This window comes from Vidua chalybeata, chromosome 12, assembly GCF_026979565.1.
Source record: "Vidua chalybeata isolate OUT-0048 chromosome 12, bVidCha1 merged haplotype, whole genome shotgun sequence".
NCBI classification, from domain to species: Eukaryota; Metazoa; Chordata; class Aves; order Passeriformes; family Viduidae; genus Vidua; species Vidua chalybeata.
The window spans coordinates 20,550,322-20,576,048 of NC_071541.1; the positions used below are offsets into that span (position 1 = coordinate 20,550,322).

At 45.0% G+C, this 25,727-nt stretch overlaps 1 protein-coding gene across 2 annotated transcripts in view; it reads right to left on the reverse strand.

The window, feature by feature from the left end:
* The window catches only part of PHF2 (PHD finger protein 2), a 53,725-nt gene that overhangs the window by 2,324 nt on the left and 25,674 nt on the right, over window positions 1-25,727 (reverse strand). The window contains exons 3-21 of one of the 2 annotated variants that reach the window (XM_053953951.1): window positions 21,832-21,946; window positions 19,334-19,494; window positions 18,686-18,827; window positions 16,139-16,325; window positions 15,427-15,589; window positions 14,486-14,573; window positions 13,821-13,927; window positions 13,463-13,554; window positions 12,975-13,064; window positions 12,127-12,489; window positions 11,224-11,343; window positions 10,517-10,635; window positions 10,002-10,180; window positions 9,721-9,794; window positions 8,428-8,585; window positions 3,737-4,014; window positions 2,589-2,684; window positions 1,588-1,697; window positions 177-438 (exon numbers count right to left, since the gene is read on the reverse strand). In XM_053953951.1, the coding sequence (XP_053809926.1) occupies window positions 177-438; window positions 1,588-1,697; window positions 2,589-2,684; window positions 3,737-4,014; window positions 8,428-8,585; window positions 9,721-9,794; window positions 10,002-10,180; window positions 10,517-10,635; window positions 11,224-11,343; window positions 12,127-12,489; window positions 12,975-13,064; window positions 13,463-13,554; window positions 13,821-13,927; window positions 14,486-14,573; window positions 15,427-15,589; window positions 16,139-16,325; window positions 18,686-18,827; window positions 19,334-19,494; window positions 21,832-21,946 (2,904 nt within the window). The remainder of the gene's footprint in view (window positions 1-176; window positions 439-1,587; window positions 1,698-2,588; window positions 2,685-3,736; window positions 4,015-8,427; window positions 8,586-9,720; window positions 9,795-10,001; window positions 10,181-10,516; window positions 10,636-11,223; window positions 11,344-12,126; window positions 12,490-12,974; window positions 13,065-13,462; window positions 13,555-13,820; window positions 13,928-14,485; window positions 14,574-15,426; window positions 15,590-16,138; window positions 16,326-18,685; window positions 18,828-19,333; window positions 19,495-21,831; window positions 21,947-25,727) is intronic. The other variant, XM_053953953.1, reaches the window with a different exon arrangement.

Sequence of the window (25,727 nt, forward strand, 5' to 3'; positions counted from 1 at the left end):
GCCAGGACAGTCAAGGCCACAGGCCCTATCCCTGACCAGATCTGACTTGCATCCACACACCTGCACCTGTGCATGCCCACACCACACACTGCAGTGGAGGCCCTGCGGAAGGCTCGGATTCCATGGCACTTCACCCTTCCCCACTCCTGCACCACAACCCAGGCGTTTCCTGGTACCTTTGGCGGAGGCATTGTTCTGCGAGGATGATGAGGGTCTCCTCTGTGTGAGGAAAACACCGGGTGCCATCGGCTGCGATCCCCTGTTAGGCTGGGTGACCCCAAAGGTGCTGGCCCCTGCGGTGTACTCGTGATCTGTGAGGCTGCTGGCCTGTGACTCCAGCTTCGGCTTGGGGGAGCTGCCTTCCTGACCCGCTTTGCTTGCGTTGGGGGCTGACAGCTTCTTTTTGGTATTTTTTTTCTTCTTGCCTTTTTGTTCCTCCTTTAAAATGACAAAGATGAAGCTCAGATTAATCCCCAGAAGACCTTTAGCTAGGGCAAGGGCCAGCGGCGTTGCTTAGGGTCCTGATACAACGACATGCCAGGAGTTGGCCATGGACAAGCGCTCGGGGGCTGTTCCAACACGTCTGGCTCACAGCTGCACACACATGTTTGCCTCTCGTGCCTCTACATCCTCGCTCTGTGCGGGGCCTCCTCGTTCCTTACCACTGCGGCGAGCGGGAGCCGGCCAGGGCCGCACCGACACCGCCCTGGCACAGCAGCGTGGTCAGCATGGGCAAATCTTTCCATCTTCCACAAAAACTGGCACCTCCTATCTTCAGGGATCTTCACACCCTTGCACAACAGCATGAAGGATATTAAACATCCCACTGATTCAGCCTCTGCTTCCTGCTAGGAAACATACATCATCTCCTGACCTGTAACTGCACCTGGACATGCACACTGGGATGGCAGAGGTCTCCTACTGTCCTGTGTCCCTTGTCTATTTTCAGTTCCTTCTTCTTGAAACCTTGCCACCATCCTTAAAGCTCTTCTACTCAATAGTCCACATCGCAGAAGCCCAAGGCCACCACAACCTGCGTCTCCACCAGCTTGCTGAGGTACCTCACCAACCTCGCTCCAGCAGACCTTGTCACCTTAGCATCTCACCATGTCACCTTTATGGGGCTTCTCTAACCCCTTCAGAGACCACTTACCAAACATCCAAACTGCCCCAGTTCCTTTCCTAAACTGACTCTTTGCTCACAGTTCACCAATCCTTTGGAAGCAAACCCTGACACTTCCCAGCAGCCAATCTGCACGGACAGGCAATCACACCAGTCAGGTTCTCAAGTACACATCAAATACACTCCTTCAAGGCAGCCTTCTCCTGTTCTACCCCAGTAGCCATTCTCACCCCCTCATCCTTCCCTGTGCTTTTCTCTGTCCCTTGCTACCTGACATGTTCAGGTGTGTTGTGACATCACTGGGCTTAGATCCCATTTATTTCCCTGAGACTGCAGAGCCTCGTGTCACTGGCAGGACCAAACACTATGCAGAGCTGGCACAGCACTAGGCTTGGGCACAGCTCTGCTGCTGGGGACAGGGCTCTCCTTTCCTGACAGCTCCTACTCTCCCGGCAGCCTCTCACCTGCTGTGACAGCTTGGCAGCAGCGGCGGCGAGTCCAGTTTCAATGGAGGCGACTCTTGTGCCTTCTCGCACCGGTCTGTCCTGCCGGGGCACCGAGGGGCCAACTCGTGCTGCAAGGAGAGCAGAGGTAGGTGAGGGGCAGGAATGTGCCTGTGGGAGCAGCACAGCCACCACAGTGCAGCACGCTCTGCCCTGCTCAGCAAGGAGAGATGGGGACAGCCTCTGCCCTTCCCTTTCCCAGGTACAAGTGAAGGCACAAGAGCCAGCAGCCTCTGGGCACAGTGGCATGGGCAGAAGCTGCTGATAGAGATGTCATACAGCTGAGCAGCTCCACAGCCACCTGAAGCCAAAGCCATGCAGGTTTGTGCCCACATCCTGGATTATGAGTGTTATTGCCAAAGTGATAATGCTCACCTGCAGCCGGGGGAGGACATGCAGGGCCACAAGCTGATGAGGCCATGCATGGGCTGCTTGTCACACACAGCACACACAGAGGGTGCCCTGCTCATGGGCTACAGGGGTCAAAGGGGTCTAGGGGCCCTCTTGCCTGTCACTACCCCTGGTGAGCTCCAACAAACCCAGAGCAGACCAAACCCTTCCAGATCATGAGCTTTGGCTGAACCTGAAGGAGACTATTCCTGCTCTCTCTCACTATTCCCACAGTCAACACCTGAAATCAACAGCAACTCAGCTGTCCAGAGCTTGATTCACTGTAACACCACTGCTAAGGTGGCAATCAAATGATCTATTACTAAGACTGTGAGGAAAAACAAACAAACCAAGGAATTACGTTCTCGTGCCAGCTGATTGCAGGAGGAAGGCTAAAATTGCTTGGGAGGAATTCCAGTGCCTGGATCACCTCCCACTGCCCTGGAAAGGGTTAATCCTTAATGTGATAAAGAAATCACTAATTGTGTGTTACAGTTTCCACACTCCTTGAAAAATTTAGAGATTTGCATGACTTAGCCTGAGTCTGGGCAGCACAGACCACATTGACTTACCCGTCGGACTGTAAGGGGCATCATCTGAACTTTTCCTTTTCTTTGATCGGGACTTGAATACTGGATTATCTTCGTCTGATTCGAGAGAAGGGTAAACTACAGTAGGAAACAAAAGCAAGAGTTTCAGTTTAGGAAACAGCTCTGCCCTGCACAGAGGACCCTTGCTCTGTCCAGTTGCAGTGACCACAGACATCACAGCTGGATGATGCCCAGAAGTGCCATTGAGCACTTCTGTCACAGCTGTGACACTCAGGGCACTTTCCTCTGTTCTCATCCACACATTACTATTGAGAGCTGCTGTCATTAAACTGTGACTGGTTCTCTGTATTCCTCTTTAATCACAGAATATCCTGAGCTGCAAGGGAGCCACAAGAATCATCAAGTCCAACTTGGCTGCCCAGTAAAGCTGTGGCTGCTCCATCTCTGCAAGTGTCCAAGGCCAGGCTGGACAGAGCTTGGAGCAACTTGATCTAGTGAAAAGTGTCCCTGCCCATGGCAGAGGATGGAACTAGATGGCCCTTGAAGGTCCCTTCCAAGCTAAACCACTCTCTGATTCTATGATAATTATGGCAGAACTGATGTAACTGCTGTAAACTGTCTTTGTGTGCATTTCTGTTGCAGATGCTTGCCTTCTCTGCCAAAACTCAAAACAGCATTAGATCCTTTTTCCATGTACAAGTTCAACTTCTCACTCCTCTCAGCTGGAGGTTTAATTGCTACTGTGCAGAGAAGGACATTTATGTCACAAGTAGCAGTACCTGACCCACATTTCTGGGACAGTCCCCCATTTCTGGGTTGACTGCTGCAGTTTTGGGGGCTCTCCATGTTTCTTGAGAGTTTCTCTCAAAAACCAGTTTTTTCTTCTCAAAAAAGAAGTTTTGTGCCACAAAACTTCTGGTTTTGGCCTCAAATCCAGCCTGCCTGGATGGCTGTGTGACCCTGGGCTCTGCAGCCAGTCTGCTGTCCCACGTCTTTGCTCCCTTTGGTGTGCAGGTCCCTGTTCCATGCACTGCTCCTGCGCACGCCTAGCCGATCCCAGGGTGGCAGAGCGGGCAGAAGCACCCACAAGCAAAGGGACATTCACCAACAGGCACACACGTGTCCATGCAGCCCCAGGCACACCCTCACTCTGCTTCCCTCCTACTCACCATAATCTGAGTCCTTAAAACAGGCATCCAAGTGGTCCTGGTCCTCATCGTAATCCTCGATGTCGATGCTGTTCTTTGTGCTTTTCTTCAGCAGCCGTTTCCCAGCGGTTTTGTTGCCACCACCACCAGTTTTCTTCAAGTTTTGTGTGGAGAAGGAGTTGTTCTTCGCCTGATTGGTGCCCCATGATGTCTGCAGGCAGGACTCTGAGGCCTGGAGGTTTGCCATGGAGAGCATGCCCTGGATGGCTTCCTGCGTGCTGGGGGAGGCAGGTGGCTGGCTGTGGGGCACAGGGAGAGATGCCAGAGCACTTAGTGATTCCAGAAACACCAACCCCTCACAGGCAGCTCGCTCCTGCCAGGCAGTTGTGCTAGGAGAGACCCCCGATTCCTCAGAGCAGCTGCACATACCAACAGGGCCAGTGGAAAATTTTATGGGACAGGAATACCACAAAAAGCACCTCAGATGTGGGGGTGACGGCCCAGGAGCTAGGGAGATGTGAGCAGATCCCTGGGGCTGTCAGCACTCTGGGCACAGCTCAGGAAACTTCCCAAAGCCCACAGCAGAATCCCTGACAGAGCAATGTCTCTATACCATACTGTCATCATCATCATCATCCTCCTCCTCCTTCTCCTCCTCATCATCATCATCTTTAAATATCTATCTATCTATCTATCTATCTATCTATCTATCTATCTATCATAATGTTATTTTTCTTTACTACCAAGTCATCCTCCTCCTCATCATCATATTTTAATAGTATTATTTATAATCTACACTATCAGCTCCTGTAAAAGGAGAGCTTATGCATCAGCATTGGTGGGGGATGTCTTGTGGGGCTCTGCTCAAAACTGCCTGGAAGTTTTTGGTCCCAGTTCACATCATGGGCTGTCACCACTCCAGGAGCTGCTGGAAATTCATTCTGAGACTGGCAGAACACATCATCCAGTATTTCCAGAAATCTGAAGTTTGGGCAAGTAGTGAAATGCAAAATAAACCTTGTTGTGGCAATAATATTTGTTACACTTGTTATACCTTTGTTGTGCAATAGAAGCCACATACATACAAGAAAATTAACAGCACCATGTCACTTTCTCCTACTTGAGCTTAATCTGGGCTCTGAATAGAGTAATGTACAAGACCATAAAGGAAGTTTCTGGTCACTAATGGCATTCAGTCATAATCCTGAAAATGAGTTAAGACTAATTCAGAACTCAACAAACAGAACATCAAAAAACTTATTTAGGAAAGAGCCATTTAAATCCCTCCAATATCATGCCTTCTCCTCTGCCTTCTCCCCAGCAAAGAAATATTTTGCATCATCTACAAGGAATTATCATATTTTCTTCCAGCCTTTTCCCCTGAACTGTTTTTCCAAACACTGGACTCTCAAAACACTGCAAACAGACCATCAAATACTGACCATTAAATGAGCAAATCAGAGAGGAACTGCCTTAAGCAACACAAACTTCAACAAATAAATGGTGGGATATGATCAAAACCAGTGGTTCTGAGACTCAAACACCAACCTGAAGAGGGGGAAATGTCTCAGAGTTGCACATGGGGCAGAGTGTTTCTCATTAGGGCATGTGCCTGGTGTGCTTCCATCAGGAGTATCTCAGCTTTCTAATCCAAAAAAAAATTCAAGAAGACTCAGGAAGCAATTTTGAAGCTCTGGAAGAGCCATATCCCCTTTCTATAGCTTCAGCAATGATTTTTAAAAAAAACACATTTACGAAAGTAAACTATCAGTGAGTTACAATTATGGCTTAGAAAAACATTTTCAAAGAATATTGGAGCAGGAACAAAGCGACCAAAGTGCTTCTGCCCCTGCTCTATCCCCACAGCCATCTCCAGACACACTGGAGGTGTCACTGGGGGATAGCTCAGACCTGCCTCCAGCCCAGCAGCCTTGTTGTCCTGTCCTCAGGCTGACAGCTGCTGTTGTGGGTGCACAGAGAGGAGGACACTCTAACAGACACGCTGGCAGTGGTTTGTGCCTTCACCTTGCTTGTGGCAGCCCTGGTGTGGCAGCAGGCCCAGGGCAGTGCCCGTCCCCTGTGCTGGCACTGCTGCAGCCTGACCTGGAATCCTGGGGTCAGTTTTGGGCTCCTCATGACAAGAAGGACATTGAGGGGTTGAGGGGCTGGGGCATGTCCAGAGAAGGGAGCAGACTTGGAGAAGGGCTGGAGCACCAGGAGTGGCTGAGGGAGATGGGAAAGGGGCTCAGTCTGAGAAAAGGAGGCTCAGGGGGACTGTGGTACCCAGGTTTGCCATTCTGTTCCTGGCATGTCCCAGGGCCAGTGGAGCAGGCAAACAGCTGTGCTGGGGACAGGAACAAGCACTGATGGACTCAGGTTTTACCTCCTCAGTGAGCAGGGCACAGGAATGATCCCAGCACCCTCCATTGTGCAGGATATTGTGTAGGGAGCCAGTGCCTTGCTCTTCACCACCAACTCTACCACTGCCATCTCTCTCACCCTCTCTACGCAGATCATCTCCTTCCTTCCATCAGGAATTACTGAGTTTCCTACCTATATCCTCATATTAGAAAGTGAATTTGTAATAATTCAGCAGAGCAAAATATTGATTTCCCTTACTTACTTATATTTCACTTACTGATTGAGTGGTTGCTCTGGAGAACTCACAGTTGTATAAAACTAAAGAACTCCAACAATTTCAAGTACAAAACCCAGTGTTTTCTTCCATTTTTGAGTCAGACCTGGCCACAAGTAATTTTGCTCCTTTCCAGATCAGGTGATGACCAGCCCTTCAAGCTTTTTGCATATTCCATTTCAGTTCTTTCAGCCTGCTCCCACACTCACAGCAGCCTTTCTGCAGCATCTCTGTCCTTCCCTCTCTCTGTCTTGCTGATACACATAGTTGAGCTGCAGCTCTCTAGAGCGCTCTAGGTAATGCCATCAGGGCCTCTGGGGTGGCCAGCTGCTAGTGACAGCTCAGTGTTTTACAGAATAAGGCTTGCCATGGTTCAGGTAAGGCCACTATCACAAAAAGCCCTGATCTGCTTCCCAGTGACTGGGAATCCAGCACTAGTCTGGCAGGGATGCAGGCACTGACTGTTTGTGTGGGAGGAGATCCCACAGTGACATAGGGCTGCTCCACAGCATCCACAATACACACATACAGATCTATAAATGCACACATTCCCTACCCCTCATCTGCCCTGCAAGGAGAGAAAGGTGGGAATTGTTCCTGAGAGTCAGACATGACCGCACTGGCCTCATGCTGTGACACAGTGTGTTTGCATATCATGTTTCTTCTGATTTATTTTCAAAAAGACCACATTATGGCCCTTTGAAAAGCCAAGTGTAATTATGATATGAAACACAATAATTACATTTACCAGGGGCTTTTTCCAATTAAGATGCAGCACACACTGCCTAAACCCAGTGTTTATCCCAGAGCCAGCATTGATATGGCACATTCCCACTAAACCACCCCACACAGAGCAGTAACTCAGCCGAGTCTGGGGTGGGACTTCGATTTCAGAAACCACAGAGCCTTCAAACACCCTGGGTACAGCGCCCAGGCTGAGGGGGGGAAAGGCCTGAGTTTAACCTCTATTCTGGTTTAACCCCTTGCAGACAGCAAAACACACCCCGAGCAAGGCAGACAATTGTCAAGGACCATTTCAAAGCATGCAGTGAGCAGTGTTATCCACAGAATGGCCAGCAGTGTACACAGGGCCAAGGAGGATTTCTTTAAGTTCTTATAATAGTTGATAATTTTTCTTTTTTTATACCAAACTTCCAGCATGGGAGTTTTATTAACCCAGCAACTTTATTACAGTGTCAGACACACCTAACTACTTTTAATGTATCTAATCACCTGCCAAAATGTAACTGCAAAATCAACATAAACACTCATCCCATTATGGACCATAATGCAGAATGGAAAAGGAATTCACAGGGATGGTCAAGCAGACAAGTATTAATGTGATTATTTCCTTCCACCACTCACTGTTTGGATCACTGAAGGAGCTGGTGCTGTACCTTACTGGCCACAGCCCAAAACATCCAGTGTCAGTTTCCATGTTCCACATAAGACACCACTAAGCCCAGCCAGACATTTCCCTTTCAGGTACAGAAGTGCCCATGAAAGAGTGTGCTTTTTTCCCCCAAGCCTTATTTTATGGTGGGAAGAAGAATGATAACCACAGATGGGAAGGAGGGAGGGAGGGAGGGAGGGAGGGAGGGGGGCGGGGAGGGAGGGAGGTGAGGGAGAGGAGGGAGGTGGGGGTGGGGCCGGGGAGAGCAGACAGTTTCCTATATCCTTCTTTCAAGCACCTGGTATTTGTGGTACCTTAGAGTTCCTTATGGGAGAAATGCTGGCCATTTAGATAACTTTATTACAATATCACTACATTAAAAACCTTCATTCCCACCCTCAAGCTGCAGTCACTGAACTCTCTCCTTCTTTTGAATTATTCATCTATTACAGCATTATTGCTAAAACTGATCTTCAGCATCTACAGATGTGAAGTCCTCTATTTATTCAAATTATACTAGCAAAATCTTTCCTCCCTCTCCCTCCAGATCACAGGATAAAGGAAAATTTTGCTTACTGGAGAAAAAGTAGTTACCAAGCTGAAAAATTCCTTCTCACTCACACACAACCACAAAAGGGCAATTTTGTTCACAGGTAAGAGGGAAGAGCGTCCCCTGGTGCGTACCTGTTGGTGTTATACTCTAAACCCCCAACTTCCTTGCTTGCCTGCAAAAGATCAAGAATTCCTGCTGAACTTCCACTCTCTTTCTTTACTTTGGAATTGCGTCCTGGCTTTACCTCTGTGTCAATGTGAAGCAAATCTTCGTCTGATGAGTCCTCGCTCTGCAAAAACAAGGAAAGAGCTAAAAAAGGTGGAAACTCACTGAGCTGGTCCCCAAGAACAGCACAGTGATTTTCGCAGCCTGCTGCTCCTCCAAAGACAGAGGATTAGCCTTTGGAATTTGCTTTCTTTAAAAAAAAACCCAAGCAAACAAACAAACAAACAAACAAAAACCCAAAAAAAAAAAAAAAAAAAAAACAACCAAAAAACACCACAAAACCAAGTACATGGTAAAAATCCATTTCCTTGTAGCCTGTAGGCATGGTAAGTTTTTCTTCTCCTGTCCAAAGCTTTGAGATCTGATCCTGTTCATGGGATCAATTCCCTTTAACAGTGGTGTTTCCATCCCCACAGCAGAAGACTGGGAGGATCAGGCAGAGGAATGGGACAGACATGTACAATAGTGCCATGTCAGACTCTGGAAGGGAGCTGCCTACATCTGGCCCTCTCTCTGGGGCTGAGATTTCTAGGCACTGTAGTCAGGTGCCTAAGAAAACAAGTTCTTCCCCCTTCCTGCCCTGTTTTCAGGCTGCTACAGCACCAGCCCTTATTGCTTGGGGTGCCAGTCTTGTCTCCAGGGACTCCCTCCTCAGGCTCCTGCACAGGGAGACACCCCAGACCTCAGGTACTGACTCAGACAGAGGTCTGTACTTCTGTACTCCTGAGTGTCCCAGACACAAAACAGGGTGAAAAGAACTCCTTAGTACTGAAGGCCAAACACTCTGGTCATCTTTGGTTCTGTCTTAACAAACTATTTTGCTTTTTCTGACTTATTCTGGTATTATAATATGAATTTGCATTAACCACAGTTGGGCAAAACATTTAATTTTAATGTAATTTGATTTCCAGCACTGAGCTTCAGACGCAGGGCACACTCACACCTGGGCTGTCCCATCCTGCAGGTGAGCTCCACCCAGGTTCACTGACACTGCAGGGGCTGGGCTGGGCTCACCTGGGTCAGGAGTATTCTACATCTCAGCCCATAATGGGCAGAGAGGCTCTGCCAAGTGGCACAAAACAAATATGTGAGTTACTACATCACAGGAAGAGAATCACAGAATGGTTTGGGTTGGAAAGGTCCTTAAAGAACTTCATGGTCTAGGAGTGTCTCCTTGTGAAGGTACAATAACCTCATACCTTGTATGGTACCGACTCCACCTTTGGCTTCTTAACAGGAGTGTGATGTAGGGCTTCCTTTTTATCTGATAAAACTGAATAAATAAAAAGAAACAAAAAGTCATGGTTTTTTTTCCCTTCAAAAGCCAGCCTTCCTATTCCACTCACATTTGACTGACAGGTAGGACATGGCTTTCTTTATTCTAAATCACATAGATTTTAAAGATTATATTGATTGTTTTGGACAATCACCACCTAAGACTTTGTTGAGCAGATAAAGATAAGCCAGGAAATATCCTTACAGGGCAGTTCTCTTTTTGCACTGTTCTTCTTTCTTCTGATTGGAAACTCATCAATTTTTAGTTCACCGTCATCTGACACATATTCATATTCATCCCGTACAGGTTTGGCTTTGTCCTCTTTAAAATTCTGCAGTGACCCAAACACACTGGTATTCAGATGAGTTTTGACTCCCTTTGAACTGAAAAAAAAATTTACAAATCAGTAACAACACTCTGAGTAGAAAACAGCTTGCGACTTGACAGACAATTAGTATCTCTGTGCAGAAATCTCAGTCAAACTGAATTCCTTCAGGGGTGCCAAAGTAACTAGAATAATTTTACAAACACATTTCTGAACCTACTATTTATATCTCAAAATAGGACTCTGACTAGAGCACTACTAGAAGTTTTAATGTTAGGGTATTTTCTACATTGACGAGAAACGCAGGTTTTCATCATCTTGTATAAAAAATACAAATAATGACCTTTCAATTTCCTTTTTTAGTTGATGTGTGTTGTCATATATTTTTACTTACCCAAGCAACTTCTTATTAGAGAAAGAGAATGTGAATTTGTTGTCTTTATTTCCAGATAAAGGCGTCTTTTCTGATTTGTGTTCCTCTTCCATTTTTAGAAGTGAATCAGGTTTACTGTTCTGAAAGGCAAAAGACCAAAACAAAATAAATAAATCAATTAAATAAGTCCTTTATGTTCCAGCTTCCCAAGTAGCCTCAGAATCTAAGCCTGTTAAATTTTCCCTTATTAAAAATCCTTTCAAATTTTCTCTGCAAACAAAATGTTCTACTCTGTGAGTGAATTCCACTCACCCTGCATTAGCCCTGAAGAAGGGCAAGCTTTTAATCCCTAGGGCATAATTCAGATTTCATTAACTCTAATTTTATGCCATTAAAATTAGTTATTGATTATTAGCTATTAGTTAGTTGTTGATTTCTCATTAGTTATTGATTTCAGACTTAAACTAGTAGGACGGTGTCAGAGCAAGGATCACAAAAGGGATCAACACTGAACCATCTCACTGGTGTCTAGTGAAAAAGCACATGCTTTTGAAGAATCCATCCACCCCCTCTTCCTTTATCAGGGATTAATTGATTATTTCGTGCTTTATTTTCTTTTCTTTGGGAACTGAAAATTGGTGCCTTGTTCTCTCCGCTTGGGCAGAGCCACAAACAATTCCCTACCCTTGGCTTATCATCATGTGGCAGAATTTAACAGCAGACATCACCTTGTATTTCCATTTAGCTTCTGTTTTGCTTTTACTTTGCTCTCGAACTTCAAATTTCTCCACCTCATTCTGCTTGCTCGCAGATTCCTTATTGGGAACACTTAAAACATTCTTTGAAGCCTGGGAAAAAAGTCAGGAAAAAGTCCTCTGAATGGAGTGTTGGCATGTCAGAAACACAGGCTTTATCTGGGAAATAACATGACATATTTTTGAAAACTCTAATTTATTTTTTTTGAATCCCAGATTGAGGTTCAATCAAATATTGCCCATTCAGAGCATGCAGAACAGCAGCTGCAGTTCTCCTTGATACACCAATACTCTCCTCTCCCTGTCTGTCACCCCATGACAGGTTTCACAAACTACACACAAACTCTTAGAACTTCAGAAGCATTTTAGGAAAGGTTTATGGATATTTCTTCACAAACAGCGTACAGCTATTCCTCTATCAGTGCCTTGATGGATCCTGAGGCCCACTGAAATCAGTAGCAAAATTCATGCTGAATTACAGGGCATCAGAACTAAAGGACGTCAAAAAGAAACTTGACAAGTTTCTACATGGGTAAAAGTGGAAGAAAACCACTGTTCTGTTTCAGTCACTCATTCTAGAGTAACATTTCAAGCAAATTAGATACTTTAGAAACAAGTTCTTTCATCACTGACACCTTTTGATATCAGTGGGTTTCTAGGAGGCTCCACATCAATGAATAACCAGCAAAGAGTCAAATCAAACCCACCAGCTGCATAAGAGAAGGGCAATGAGCCAGCAGTTACAAATCATTCCTTTGCTTCTGCAGAGCCAGGCTTTCACAATGTGCTGCACATATTACTTTTTGCATCAAACTTACAGAGGGATTTTATCTCTCTGAGGGTGTGAGAAGAGGGAGAGGTTAAAACACGACCTACCTTCCCCTTCTTTGGCGTCTCGATCTTGGTCAGAGCTTCCTTCGTGTGTGCCTCCAGCAGGTCGAGGTTGGGGATGGCTGGTGGTGGGCTCTCCTTTGCCTTCTTTCCTTTCTTTTTGCCTTCTCCCTTCACTTTCGGTGTTTTGGGAGGTTTGGAGGGTTTGGGAGTCTTCGGGGGTTTGGACGGCTTGAGTTGTTTGGGGGTTTTCACAGTTTTGGAAGTCTTTTTTTTAGGAAGCTTTTCTAGAGGTGGGGGCAGAGGGGTGACTTGGACGGGCGATGGAGCCTCCTCCCTCTCCACAGGACAGATCTCCTCAGATGTGGGGTTGGCACTCATGTCTGCTTTGCTGGCCTTTGAAGCGTTCTGTGGTTTGGCACAAAGCACAAGGTGTTCAGACACACCTGCTCTGCTCTGCTTAAAATACTGATCAGCTTGAGCAAAAACCCTTTCCATTTAATTCTAATGTGATAAATATAGCAGAATCACATTTCATGCCTCCAGGAAAAATTAGCAGTAAAATAGCTGCCCCATTAAAATTAACACTGACTAATTAAAAAGAAATTATTTTCTGCTTAACTTGCTGTTCTGACAATCAGAAAACTTAAATACTACATCAAAGAGGATCAAAGGACATGATAGGTTTCAGTTTTGAGGTCTCTGGATGTGGTTAGGAGCAGGGTGGAATGCAGCACAATGTCTTCCTGAAGGAGCTGAGCCAGCTGTGGTCACCTTTTGCTGTCACACGTCTCCACCCAGCAGGATTTGATACCACACTCAGTGGGTGATACCTCCATGCATTTTATAGCCTGGACTCCCCATACAGTAAATATTATAAAAACAGCACAAACCTCACTTAATCTTATTTCTTTGGCAAGGTCCTTGATAAGTTGTGCTGGTTTGAAGTTTTCTGGTAGTTCATCTTCATGCTCTGCTAAAGCCTAAAACACAACAAAGCCGAATTGCTGTTTCTGTGCATGTTTTCTTCAAAAATAAAAAAACCCTCTTGAAGGGACTTGTCTGCATTTTTTCCTATGTATTTCAATCAATCTTGACTGCATTAGACATTCAAATAAGAAAAAAAGGGGTTTTTTTCCTGTTCTGGATGTTATTGTAACAAGTTGTCCTGAGAAACCAACAAAGTCAATCATCTTTTTTCAGATATTATTTCATTTTCACAACTGCAACATCACTTTGTTCACCCCCCGTTCTCGCAATTCCTTCTCTTTGGCATCTTAGAATTGGATGTTTTGCAATGGAGATATTCTTTGTTCCAGAATTCCCTCTCTGCTCCAGCAACTGACAAACACATAATATTAATGCAGGCTGCCTCTCCTACCTGTTTTTTAGTCCATGACCTGAAAGCACCATTGAGAATCTTTGCTCCCTGAAGGAGATGAGCAGGAGGTTGTTGTCCAGCTTTATGCAAACCTAAGCAGAAAAAAAAACCAGTGTCATTCAACCACTGACAGCTACAGTTGTTTACAGAAAGCTGGAAGTTAACTCTTTGAGAGTTGATCCCCACAAATGAATCCCTGCTACAACCTGATGGTAATAAGCAGTGCTTTACTGTGTCCCAAATCCAGCTGAGCCTTCCCATCCTGTGCTCCTGTCAGTTATGGCTGCTGAAATTCAGGGTAAGTGTCCCCAGATCCCAAAGCTGAGCGATCAGGGCGAGCAAGGAAAGGCAGTTTTACCTTTGAATTTCTCTAGTAGATGCTTCCCCATATACCAACACGCCGTTTCAAAGTTGGGAAACTGGGTCAGACTGACAATTTTCAATCGCCTTTCTACTTCATATGCCCTGCAAGACAAAGCCACAGGAAACTCAGCATGGCAGAGCACGAGTGTGCCACAGAAGTGCCAGGGTCACTTTGCAGTGGGTCCCTTCTTTGTCCTGCTGCTACACAGGCTGGCCTCAGGCCAAAAGCAAAACATGACAGCACTGGTAAAATACTGAGATACAGATGTATGATGGTTTTATTGCATTATTTGCCCAGAATCAGTAAAGAACTCATTGCATTGTCTTACACTAGGCAAAGAGCCCAGCTGAGCAGGTGGGGGCTGATCCAGCAGCAAGTGGCAGGTGCCAGGGTAAAACTCCAGGCAGTGTGTAACCGTTCTGCCTTCAGGATGTGGCCACATCAATCCAGGCACCTCAGGCATCCTCCCGTGCATTATCAACAGGTGTAAGGACAGCTCAGGTTAAGTCAGCATGAGGGAACACGGTCAGAGGGGACAAAGGTGGGCGCACCAGCCAAAACTGCCCAAGAGCTACATCAGCATTACTGTCAGCGATTCAATATTACTGATTTATTAAAAAATGAGCTCTACATAACATTAGACTTTAAAGACAGATTACCTCATCTGCATTTCCACACTTAGACTGTGTAGAAAATGTCCTGCAAAGGCCAGGCAGTCTACTGGTGTTAGAGTTGCATAAATCCAACCTAAAAGAGAGAGGAGTCCAGTCCTCAAGACAAGAACTTGAAGGCCATTAGCACAGACTTCAATCCCAAATGATGTCTACACTTCACTGAGCACTTTGCTCCACAGGTACCCACACAGCCCAGTCCCAGAACTACACACACTTTAAACAAAGCTGCCTCTAGTCCCTTCTTTGTTTTGCTGCATAATGGCAGCTGCTTTCCTGTCTCCACAAAGACCTGAAACAGCCCCTGACGTGCTTTATCACAGTGCCAGAATCAGGTGTTTTGCAAACATATATTTTCATAAAAAAACTACTCAAGTTAGTGAATCTTTATAAATTGCTCTGTGTTTGTTCCACCATCTGCTCCACAGATAGTCATAAGAAAAACACCTACTTTCCACTTCTTATACCCAAGGTAAAATTCAAGTGTGTAAACCTTTGGTGCAAGAATCTACTCACACACAGTGACCTGTAGTTCCTGAGTGTCACAGGGGATTAATGTCTGTGACAAGGATTTGGGGGTGTCATGGTCAGAATGCATGGTCAAATTCACTCAATGTAAATTGTCTGTTAGATGTCAGAAAGCACCAATGACATGGTGGATACAGAAAGAGAACTCATGAGTTACTACAACCCAGCTAGACCATGAGTGGAACACTCTCCTACTAGTTTAACTTTTAAAAGGCTGCTAAAATATTAATAGAAAGGAGTAAAAGTTCTGATTTGTTTTGTTCATAAGCACATGAAATAAAACTTCTACTGAGAATAAGACTCCATACTTTGTCAGAGTGAGTTGTCAAATCCCACTCCTCTGGCATTTTGGATGTGCTACTCTAAAGCATAAGGAAAGCTCTCCTCCCCCACCTGCTCACCTGATGGGATGAACAGTGTCTGGCCTTGTTTAACGGTGCATTTGTAACATTTATCTACTTGGTCTGCAAAAAACATCTCACTGTGATTTGCTGCTGACTGCCAGCGTTCATACAGAGAAATATTTGCAGAGGCTGGCTTGATGAGATAAAAGATCTTTTCTCCCTGAATTAGAAATATAAAATTAGCAATGAGCAGCCAAATCAAACAACATTGCACTGGTGCACACACACACAAAGACACACACACGCACAGTTATCTAAATATACATGTATGTATATTTTGGCAGTATTTAAATAAAATTAATTAGTCAACTTTCTACAGAAGGGCTGAAATAATTAAATCACACATGATCACATCTGCTCAGATTTGTGGGAGTGACGGTACAAAAGGTTTACAGTGCCAGGTTCCATCACACTGCAAAAATAGGATGTGATATCTTTAAGGCCTAGGGTAATGTATGTCAAAAGGCACTAAACAAATATTAAAATCCTAACAGAGAGAAAATACACAGAGGACTTCCATGCTCCAAGTGCTTTCTCACTCAGGAGACCCTGGCACCTCTGGGAGGGCACTCAGAGCAGTCAAGGCCCAGATACAACAGGACAATGACAAAAAAACCCGAGAGCTGAATTTTGGAGAGAATTCTTTGATGGTCTTTGTGGATAAAATTGAGTTTGTTACTAGCTACACCCGAAAGCCAGGCTCCCTCACCTTCAGCACGTGGTACCAGGCAGAAGCCCCCCCAGAGTCTATGTGGAAGTCAGTGTAGCTGTCCTTCACGCAGATCAGGCAGTACTTGGTCACTTTGGGTTTAGCCAGCAGAGCATCATCAGGCCAATAATTTTCCACCCAGGACAGCTTCTTAACAATATCAGGAGGCTCTACAAAGCTAGACATCCTTACAGAGAGAGTGGAGAACAGACAGGCAGCTTTTAAAACAGAGCACCAGGACCCTGGTACAGCAAGAAGCAAGTGTGACAAATACTTGCATAGCAAATTGGAGCAGCTCCTCTTGTGGCAGTGGAACTGCTCTTCATTCAGAAAATTAGGAAAAACTGTTTACAGACAGAGATTTAAGGTTTTTCAAGTGTGATGACTTAACAACAATCCTTTGCCTTCTGTCAGCAGTATCATCTATGATCAAATATGTGCTGGTTGTAGTTTTCCAGCCCCTGCTACGCAGGCTCAGGGACCAACCTTGCTGTGATCACAGTCACCTTTCCAGCCCCCTTCAGAACAGAAAGTGAAATGTGTGCACTTGGACAGAAATCCACTGGTAAACCATAAAAATTAGCAAGTCAAGCTTAATATTAATAATCCAAATAACATTAATGCTTGTAGATAAATAACTCCTGATCTGATGGTGAAAATCAGCAATCTTATTTAGATTGAGTAAATAACATTAAAAGCTCAAAAGAAGGAAGAAGTCCAATTTGGGTTGACAATGTGAATATATTTAAAATATAAGATATATAATACATATTTCTATAATTTATATGAATTAATCTATTTATGTACATTAAGAACACACTCTTACTGGATATGTATCTAAATCTACACAAAATATTACCTTCATTCACACTGAACATATATTCCTATTTATTTATATCATTCATATATTATGTTTTTGTCAAATACTTAACATATACTATAATCACAGCTAAGACAATGCAGTGGCATGACAACCAGATATTAAATGTTTCATCCTAGAATGTGCTAAATTTTTTATTCAAATAGTCCAGAATTTGGGCTGATAGTGCAGGAGGTGAAGATTCACTGCTAGACACTCTAAAATACCACATCAGAAAGAGTATCTGCACTTCAAGCCAATATTATGTGCTCCCACATGTCATTGTGCTCAGTGTCAAGCCCTAATGACAATAACTCCATTTCCATGGCAGGGAAGATGGAGCTGTGCATTCAATTAAACTGTCACTGTCTATGCTAAGAAATAAAATATTTGCTACTTATGTCTCGATTAGCAGAGTATGAACGACAGCTGCAGCAGTCCTTCAGGAAGAAAGACATCCCATTATTTGGGGATAATGGCAGAAAGCTGAAAAAATCTCTGTTGAGAATCCCGGTGGTCTCAAACCTGCAGTGAGCAGAGCTGCTCTCTGCAGTGATGGGGGTGAGCTACTAAATCCCAGCCACAGGGATCAGGGGAATGCCTGGGGAAAATGAGCTTGTCATTATCCACCAGTCTTCTTTTTCCAGCCTTCGTGCTGAAGCAGAATGCTTTCCAAAACAACCATTCTTTGTTTTTCTGCTGACATTAATTATCATCTGTGTAGTGTGTTTGTGTGTAAAAGGATCTTTCCATTTCCTGGTGCTTCCCTTCTGGAAGCATCAGCTACCCCAAAGGATCCAGGGCCTGTGAAAATAACCTGCACAGTTTTTGGTGTTCAGTATCTCAGAGATGCCCCTGCCCACTGCTGGAAGGAAATCCCTGCTCAGTTATGGCAGCACAGCTACAGAGAGCACCAGGCAATGCCCTCAGCATTTGTGTCAGCTAACCATGGAATCACAGGGTGGTTTAGGCTGGAAGGGACCTTAAAGACCATCTCATTCCCATCTAGTCCTGGGCAGGGACACTTTCCACTGTCCCAGGCTGCTCCAAGCCCCAATGTCCAATTTGGCCTTGGGCACTGCCAGGGATCCAGGGGCAGCCACAGCTGCTCTGGACACCCTGTGCCAGGGCCTGCCCACCCTCACAGGGAGGAATTTCTTCCCAATATCTGATCTCTCTGATCTGCACCATCACCTCCAGCCTGCCACTGGGAAGTCAGCATCACTCTGACCCTGAACTGCTGTCAGACAGATTACAGGTTACCTGGCACAAGCACTGAAACCAGAACTAGAACACATGCTGTAGGATTACAGAATTATAACAAAATTCCAAAGTTATTCTCCTCAAAGGACACCCAGTGACATGTCACCCTACACCTAAAGCCAGAGCAACCAGAAGTTGCTAAACAGCTTTCCCTAAGGATGAAAAGCACTGGTGAAGGCAGAGGCTGAACCCAGCCACGTATCCCAGACACAATGCGAGATTCAGTAATTTAAAATTATAATTTATATATAATTCTATGTAAGCAATATTAATGTAATTCAAAAATAAACACATAGGGCAACACAGCATAGTATACAGCTATGTTATTATATAGAAATATGTTATATACAAAATAATAAATTAAATAAAAATTATAAATTAAAATAAACCTGTAGTAATTACTGTGTAGCAGGCTGGACCCTTACCTGGTGTCAGAGAACTCCAGGTTTGTGACATTTAAGACCCTTTTCCTGTTTGTGCTGTAGTAGTAATCCACAAATTCCTTGAGCTTCATCTTGCAATCTTTCTGCTTGGTGACATCAGTGACATCAACACTCCGCTCCGGCCCTGCACATGAATTCAGTGGAGAGGACAGGTTGATGGAGAGCCTGGCTTGCCCCCTTTCCTATGCTTGAGGGTGAGTTAACCTGCCCAGAAACATCTCAATCTTCTGATTTTCTGACCTTTTCATCCCTTGGACCCTCCCTGTTGCTTATGTATGTACCCACACAGACACACATGCATGAAAGACCTGCATATACATAATACCTATCAAATGGTGCTTCTGTAGTCATGTCCCTGGGAAAACCATTCCTTGATACTACTTTGGCTGTTACTGCTTATGCAGAGCTGTGGAGAGCAGTGCAGGCTAGCTCAGCCTCACTGCCAAGCTGCCACACAAAACAAGAATTACTTAATTGCTAACTACAACCTCCCACTACATAAAAAGCACTGAGACCAGCAAGCTCACGGCACAGACAATATTTTAGAATACAACATTTTACAATTTTCCACACAACTAATTATTTCTATAAAGCAGCTGAGCTCCAAGCACTGCAATACCAGGTACCCACCAACGTAGTTCTCGACGTCACTGACGTAGAAGGTGGGGGCAGGCACAGCCAGGCCCAGCCCATCCTTCTTGGGGACCAGGATGGGCTCTGCAAAGCCCTTCTCTTCCAAATACTCTGCTGTCAGCTGGCTGCCTGGCACTTTCACCACTATGTCTTCAGCACTGCAAAAGCAAACACAGATTCAGTGGTGAGGACCTCCACACTGAGTTTGGAATGTTCTGCATTTCACTGCTGAAAGGAAGACACTGTGAAAAAGGAATTATAGGCAAATTAGGTACATAAGCCAAAACCCCATTTATTGCAAAGCACAAAGGACACAAAAAAGTCATGCAACATGGCCTCATGCTCCAACTACTGGGAAGTCCTAAAATAACAGCTTATAGCAAAAGACCATTTTCCTCAGCTGTAGGATCAGTCGAGCTACCAGTGATCACTGTTAAAGAACTGATGTTAAATGTTTCACTCTAAAGAAGATGAGGTTAAAAATGTTACCCAATCTCAAATAAATGGCCCTAGATATGCTTTGCAAATCATTTTAAAGCAGTCGAATAATGTATTCAGGAAGTATTCTGCAGATCGTTTTGAAGTGGCAGGGACACTTTCCACTGTCCAGGCTACTCCAAGCCCCAGTGTCCAATTTGGCCTTGGGCACTGCCAGGGATCTAGGGGCAGCCACAGCTGCTCTGGGCACCCTGTGCCAAGCCTCTCCACCCTCACAGAGAATAATCAATTTAATTGCTATCACTGCTACTCTTGCTACTCCAGCACTATTTTGGTATTCAACATTTTAGAACAGGATGACATGAATAATATTTTTTGCCTTTTTGCTCCCTTCAGTGTTCCTTTTGACCTGAGACCCTCGCAAGCACTCACTCGGGGTTGTCATTCCCTGCCTCGTGTTGGGAGTCACCAGTTATGCTCCTGGTCTCTCCCTGTCCCCTCCAGCAGCCTCTGGGTGCCGAGTGCTGGGGCCTGGTCAGTCCCATCTGCACATCTCGTTCATTTGCTTTGGAGGAGAAAATTCCTCCACAAGACTTTGTGTCTGAGTCCCAGATCTTGCAGACATTTCTTTGTGCTACAGACTCTCCTGTCTCAGGAGATTTCATTTGGCAGCAGGATTTTCTTATGCACACATTAATGAGTAACAAAGAGAAAAAATGGGGGGGCTGTATTATTTATAACAATTTTGGAGTGACTCAGAGATACTGTACATGTGACTGTAGTCTCAGAGGTCACCCGAGGTTACTGAAATCAGTCTGCCTGGGCCATAAATCTTTCTTAAAATGAGCTGTGCAACCTGTCAAATTACAAATTACAAAAAAAAAAAAAAAAAAAAAAAAAAAAAGACAAATAGCAAAGATAAAAAACCTTGCAGGCCCCAATGGAAATAGACAGGCAAGTAAAAATACTGGATCCTGAATTCAGCAAAACACATCTGTAAAAGCTGCAAAACACTTTACAGGATTGTTTTCAGTTTTTTCTTTAAGCATCCTAAGACAAGTATCTTAAATAAAGTGTGAAATTAAATTCTCCATAAAAAGGAAGAAGTTCTGTGTTTATTTTGCCAGTCTCCAAGGATTCTTCTAAAATAATTAGTTATTAATAATTAAGGATTTCTTTGGCTACAGCCTACATTAAAGAGCTAAAAGAAAATGATCACTCTCACAAATGGCTGTGAAGCAGCCTAATAACATGTGGGACATGTCACCTAACAATTAGCACCATTCATTACCCCAGTGAGAGAGCCTTTGTCACCCAGTGACTGAGCATGTCATTGTTCTGTCCAAGATGGGGACAGACTTCAGCAAAGTCATTAGAATTTTGAGAACTGGAGAATTCTATGCAATAAGTGGGTTAGCTTCTTATGCAAGTGAATGTTCTACGGGCCAAACACGCTTTGGTTCAGCCTGGAGAAGAGAAGGCTCTGGGGAGATCTTAGAGCCACTTTTGAATGCCTAAAGGGAACTTATAAAGAACAGCAAGAGTGAGTTTCTCCAGAGGCAGATAGTGATAGGACAAGGGAAAAGAGTTTTAAACTAGGAGAGATTTAGATTGAATGTTTGGAAGGAATTGTTCCCTGTGAGGGTGGGGAGGCCCTGGCACAGGGTGCCCAGAGCAGCTGTGGCTGCCCCTGGATCCCTGGAAGTGTCCAAGGCCAGGTTGGACAGGGCTTGGAGCAACCTGGGGTAGTGGAAAGTGTCCCTGCTCATGGCAGAGGTGGAACAAGATGGACTTTAAGGTCCCTTCCCACCCAAACCATTCTCTGATTCCATGATCCTTGCCTTCCCAAATCCCAGCATCTATGGAAATCCACAGGCACTGGGCTCAACTGAGAGGAGATCTAAATACACCTGCACAAATGTGAAAAAGGGAAGAGCCTGGGACATCTGCAATCAAACAGCACTGATTTAATCACCAATATTCTGCAGTGTTTCCAGCACAGACCATCCCCAACCTCACAGGACCCCACCCTGTACCCCACCAACACCGAAACCCACCTTGGAAATGTCCGACTTCGCAGCTCTTTTATAAACACTTGGCTCCCATTCTGCACAGGCTTGACCTCCATTGTCTGGCTGGTATCATGTTTATGCCAATTTCTTTTCTTCTTCACTGAAAAAAATGAATTGTACTATGTCAAATTGGAGATAATTATTAAGACATTGGCAGGAAGGATGAATCTTATTTTAATTTCTCACATGAGCAGAGTGGAGGGAACCCCCACTACGCTGCCCTGCAGATTTCAATATTGCTCTCAGTGCCCCATTTAACAATTGTGGTGCAGCTGAACATCCATTACAGGGTGAGCAGTGAGCATTTTGGAGCAGAGGGCAGCAGTTGAGTAATTGCTGAACTACAGTGCCTGCAGCCTCACACAAGCACGGATCTGGACATCCTGGGCTCTCACACTGCTCCTCATCCTCACCAGAAAACTCCCCAGAAGCCCCTTGGCACAACCTGCAGGACAGATCTGTGAGAATGCATTCATCAGGAATTACCTCAGAATAAAGCTCTGTCCAGTAGTGCTGCATTTGACACCAAGTTTGATGGGATTTTAGTATGCCCTACACACAGCAAGGACAGGAAGGGGAGGAAAAGGAAAAGGAAAAGAAGGAAAAGGAAAAAAAGGAAAAGGAAAAGGAAAAGGAAAGGAAAAGGAAAAGGAAAAGGAAAAGGAAAAGGAAAAGGAAAAGGAAAAGGAAAAGGAAAAGGAAAAGGAAAAGGAAAAGGATTAGTTGCTGGAAGTGCAGGGAAGGGAATTTATTATGGCTCAGAGCTGCAGCTGATTGAGGCCCCTTGACTGTGCTCCCAGTGAGGGATCAGGACAGTTCGTCAGGGATAAAGGGCCGGCAGGAATGAGCACATGTGAGCCAGTCAGGTTTCAGTGTGGTTTTCCCCTGCCTCCGATAGCCAGATAGCACAAAGCAGGAAAAACTGGTCCAGCTTTTTCCCTGAGTCAGACTATCTCCCTCAGCTGTTCCTGCTTCCACAGTGAGTCTAGAGAAACTCACTTTGGTAGGAAACTCATTTGTATCATTTGTTTTCCTCATTTGTATCATTCAAAACCTCTGTTAATAGAATTTTCATATGTCGCATACTTTCATTTTCCACCCTTGTTTTACATCATGAAATTCAGTATTTCACCCCAAGTTATCAAAACAGTAAGGGAAGGCAGCAGACTTCTCACAGATGGCACCCACTCCTCACTCTTTGCACACACACAGATCCATACACTTTTCCATTAGGAAAGGAATCTGGAGGCTAGAGCTATAATAGTTGAGATTTGGAAAGAGCAAATTTTGCTTTCCCAACCACAGCCCTGGAATAATTCAAGGAAAAACATCTCCGAGTGAGTCCATCCCAGGTTTTGCACAAAGCATGTTGGGTTTATTAGTTCCATGCAGGCTCCAGCCTAGCTGGAGATATTCATTAAAGCTGCTAGTTCTTTATCTTAATGACTCTCAGGCTTAGTGTATTAATTCAATGCTCGTGGTAACAAAGGAAACAAGCCTGGCTTGAATGCCAAACCTTCCTCCTCTCCCTCCCTTCCCAACCTCCACATCTGAATCCACACCACGAGTGTACTGATTGCACTCGCACTGAGTGCAAGTCCCAGGGAAAGAGGTGTCACTTGCCACAGGAAAATTAAAGAGCTTAAGCACGTTCCTTTATTACACTCCAGATAGCACAGAGCGTTGGGAAATGAAGGCAACAGATCAGTGCTGAATTAACAAATTCACTGCAACTCTCCCAAAACCTCCAGGGAGTTCTTTGCCTCAGCACCAAGAGCTGGCAGGCATCCACCTTTCCCATGAACCTCCCCATCCAGCACTCCCATCCAGCTCTCCCCATCCAGCTCTCCCATTCAGCCCTCCTGCAGAGGCAGCCTGGATTCCTCACCCCAGAGCATTCCTCAGGAGGGGCTGTCTCCTGGATGGCAGCTGGAGTCCATTACACTGCATCAAACACTTGACCCTTGGCCATTTTCAGGCACACTTTCTATATTTTATCTTTGCCTTGAACACCACAGTAAGGACTAAAGACTTATTCTCATGTGCAAGATCCCAGCTTGGGCCAGAAAAGCTACTTTTTTGTAATTTACCACAGATTTATTTTTCTGCAGATCTTTCTGATACAAATTTAACCTTTGGGAAGTCCAACATGGGAAAAAGGGAATAAATTTTTACAAAAACTGTATCTCAAAATAAGTAATTCACAGGTATGCATATATTATTTCAAACCTATTTGTGTAGAAGGGATCATCAACTTGAATTCTCAGGAAGAATGAAAGGGTGGTCAAGCATGGGACAGGGCTGCCCAGGGAGGGGTGGAGTCCCCATACCTGGAAGTGCTCATGGAAGTCCCCATGCCCTGGAAGTGCTGGACATGGCACTCAGTGCTCTGGTCTTAACAAGCTGGTGATCAGTCACAGGTTGGACTAAGTGATCTTGGAGTTTTTCCCAACCTAAATGACTGCTTGACTTCAAAGCCCATCTTGTTCCAGCCATGACCAGGGTGCTTCCCTAGAGCAGAGATACCCAGGAGCACCCTGTGAGCTCTCTACTGATCAGCACCAAAGGTTGTAAGTACTTAAAGCCAGCCACAGCCTTTGGCTCACTCACAGCTCTGTAACTCCACTGAATCCAAAGGATTTCTCCTGATTTTCACTGTGGCAAATGAGGCAGCAATCAAACTCAGCATTTCAGACTGTGTTATGAAAATGAGCCAAGCCTGCCCAAATGAAGCCCTTACATTTTATTGAAATTATGTCAGAAAATGTTGGATGAATATGGATGATTTTTCCCAAAGAGAAGTCCCTACACATTTCATTAAGCAGGGATGGCTTAAAATGCCATGTGACAGGAAGCAATCTTCTGAGAGCAGCCACTCACCACAGTGGAAAAGTGGAAAAATGTAAGGAGAGGAAAATTATTTTTAAATTTGACATCTGGAAAACATATCTAGTAGAAGGTGAGCTCCAGAAATACACTTATATTTTTAAATCCAGACAAGTCGCATAACAGACAATTGGTGTCTGTGTTTCCCTTTGCTAGTCTCACAATAATTAAATCCTACCAGTGAACTACTGGCGCTGGAACAACTCCTGCTCTTTTATTACAGAGCTGATAGTGCTGGATAATGGATCTGAACAGATTCTGGAGCAGTTAACAAGCAAAGGAAGCAATCTCCCAGCAGTGCCCAAGCCCTGCAACAGGACATTCTCCATGCAAATTCCAGCAGATGGAATTCACCAGCCAAGCCGCTCCCTCCTTCACTTCTTCCAGCTTTTAACTCCCCTGGCCTGGTGTACCCTGCAAGGATGGGCTAGAGTAGAACAGCCTCCTTTTCCCACAGAATCCACGATTCTACATATTAGCAGGGAAAATTACTATGCAGCTTGTGTCCATGTCACCAAAACTCAAGGTAAGGATAGCAATGATTTATATTTAAATAAATTTTTTGCACTTCACTTCTTTGATGATTGGTGTTGTATCTCATTAAACTGCCTATGCTGTCAAAGGGAGAAAAGGAAGTGTCCTTGCTGTCCTACAGAACGGATGTTGGTCTGCATTCCCTCCATACTGCATCCCCAGAGGGAAGAGGGTCAAGGGACACTTTCTGAGACCACAGCTGCAGAGCTGCCCTAGATCAGCAGGCTGCAACACCAGAAGGACATGGAGCTGCTGGAGAGATCCAGAGGAGGCCCTGGAGCTGCTCTGAGGGCTGGAGCCCCTCTGCTCTGGAGCCAGCCTGGCAGAGCTGGGGGTGCTCACCTGGAAAGGAGAAGGATCCAGGGAGAGCTCAGAGCCCCTTCCAGGGCCTAAAGGGGCTCCAGGAGAGCTGGAGAGGGACTGGGGACAAGGGATGGAGGGACAGGACACAGGGAATGGCT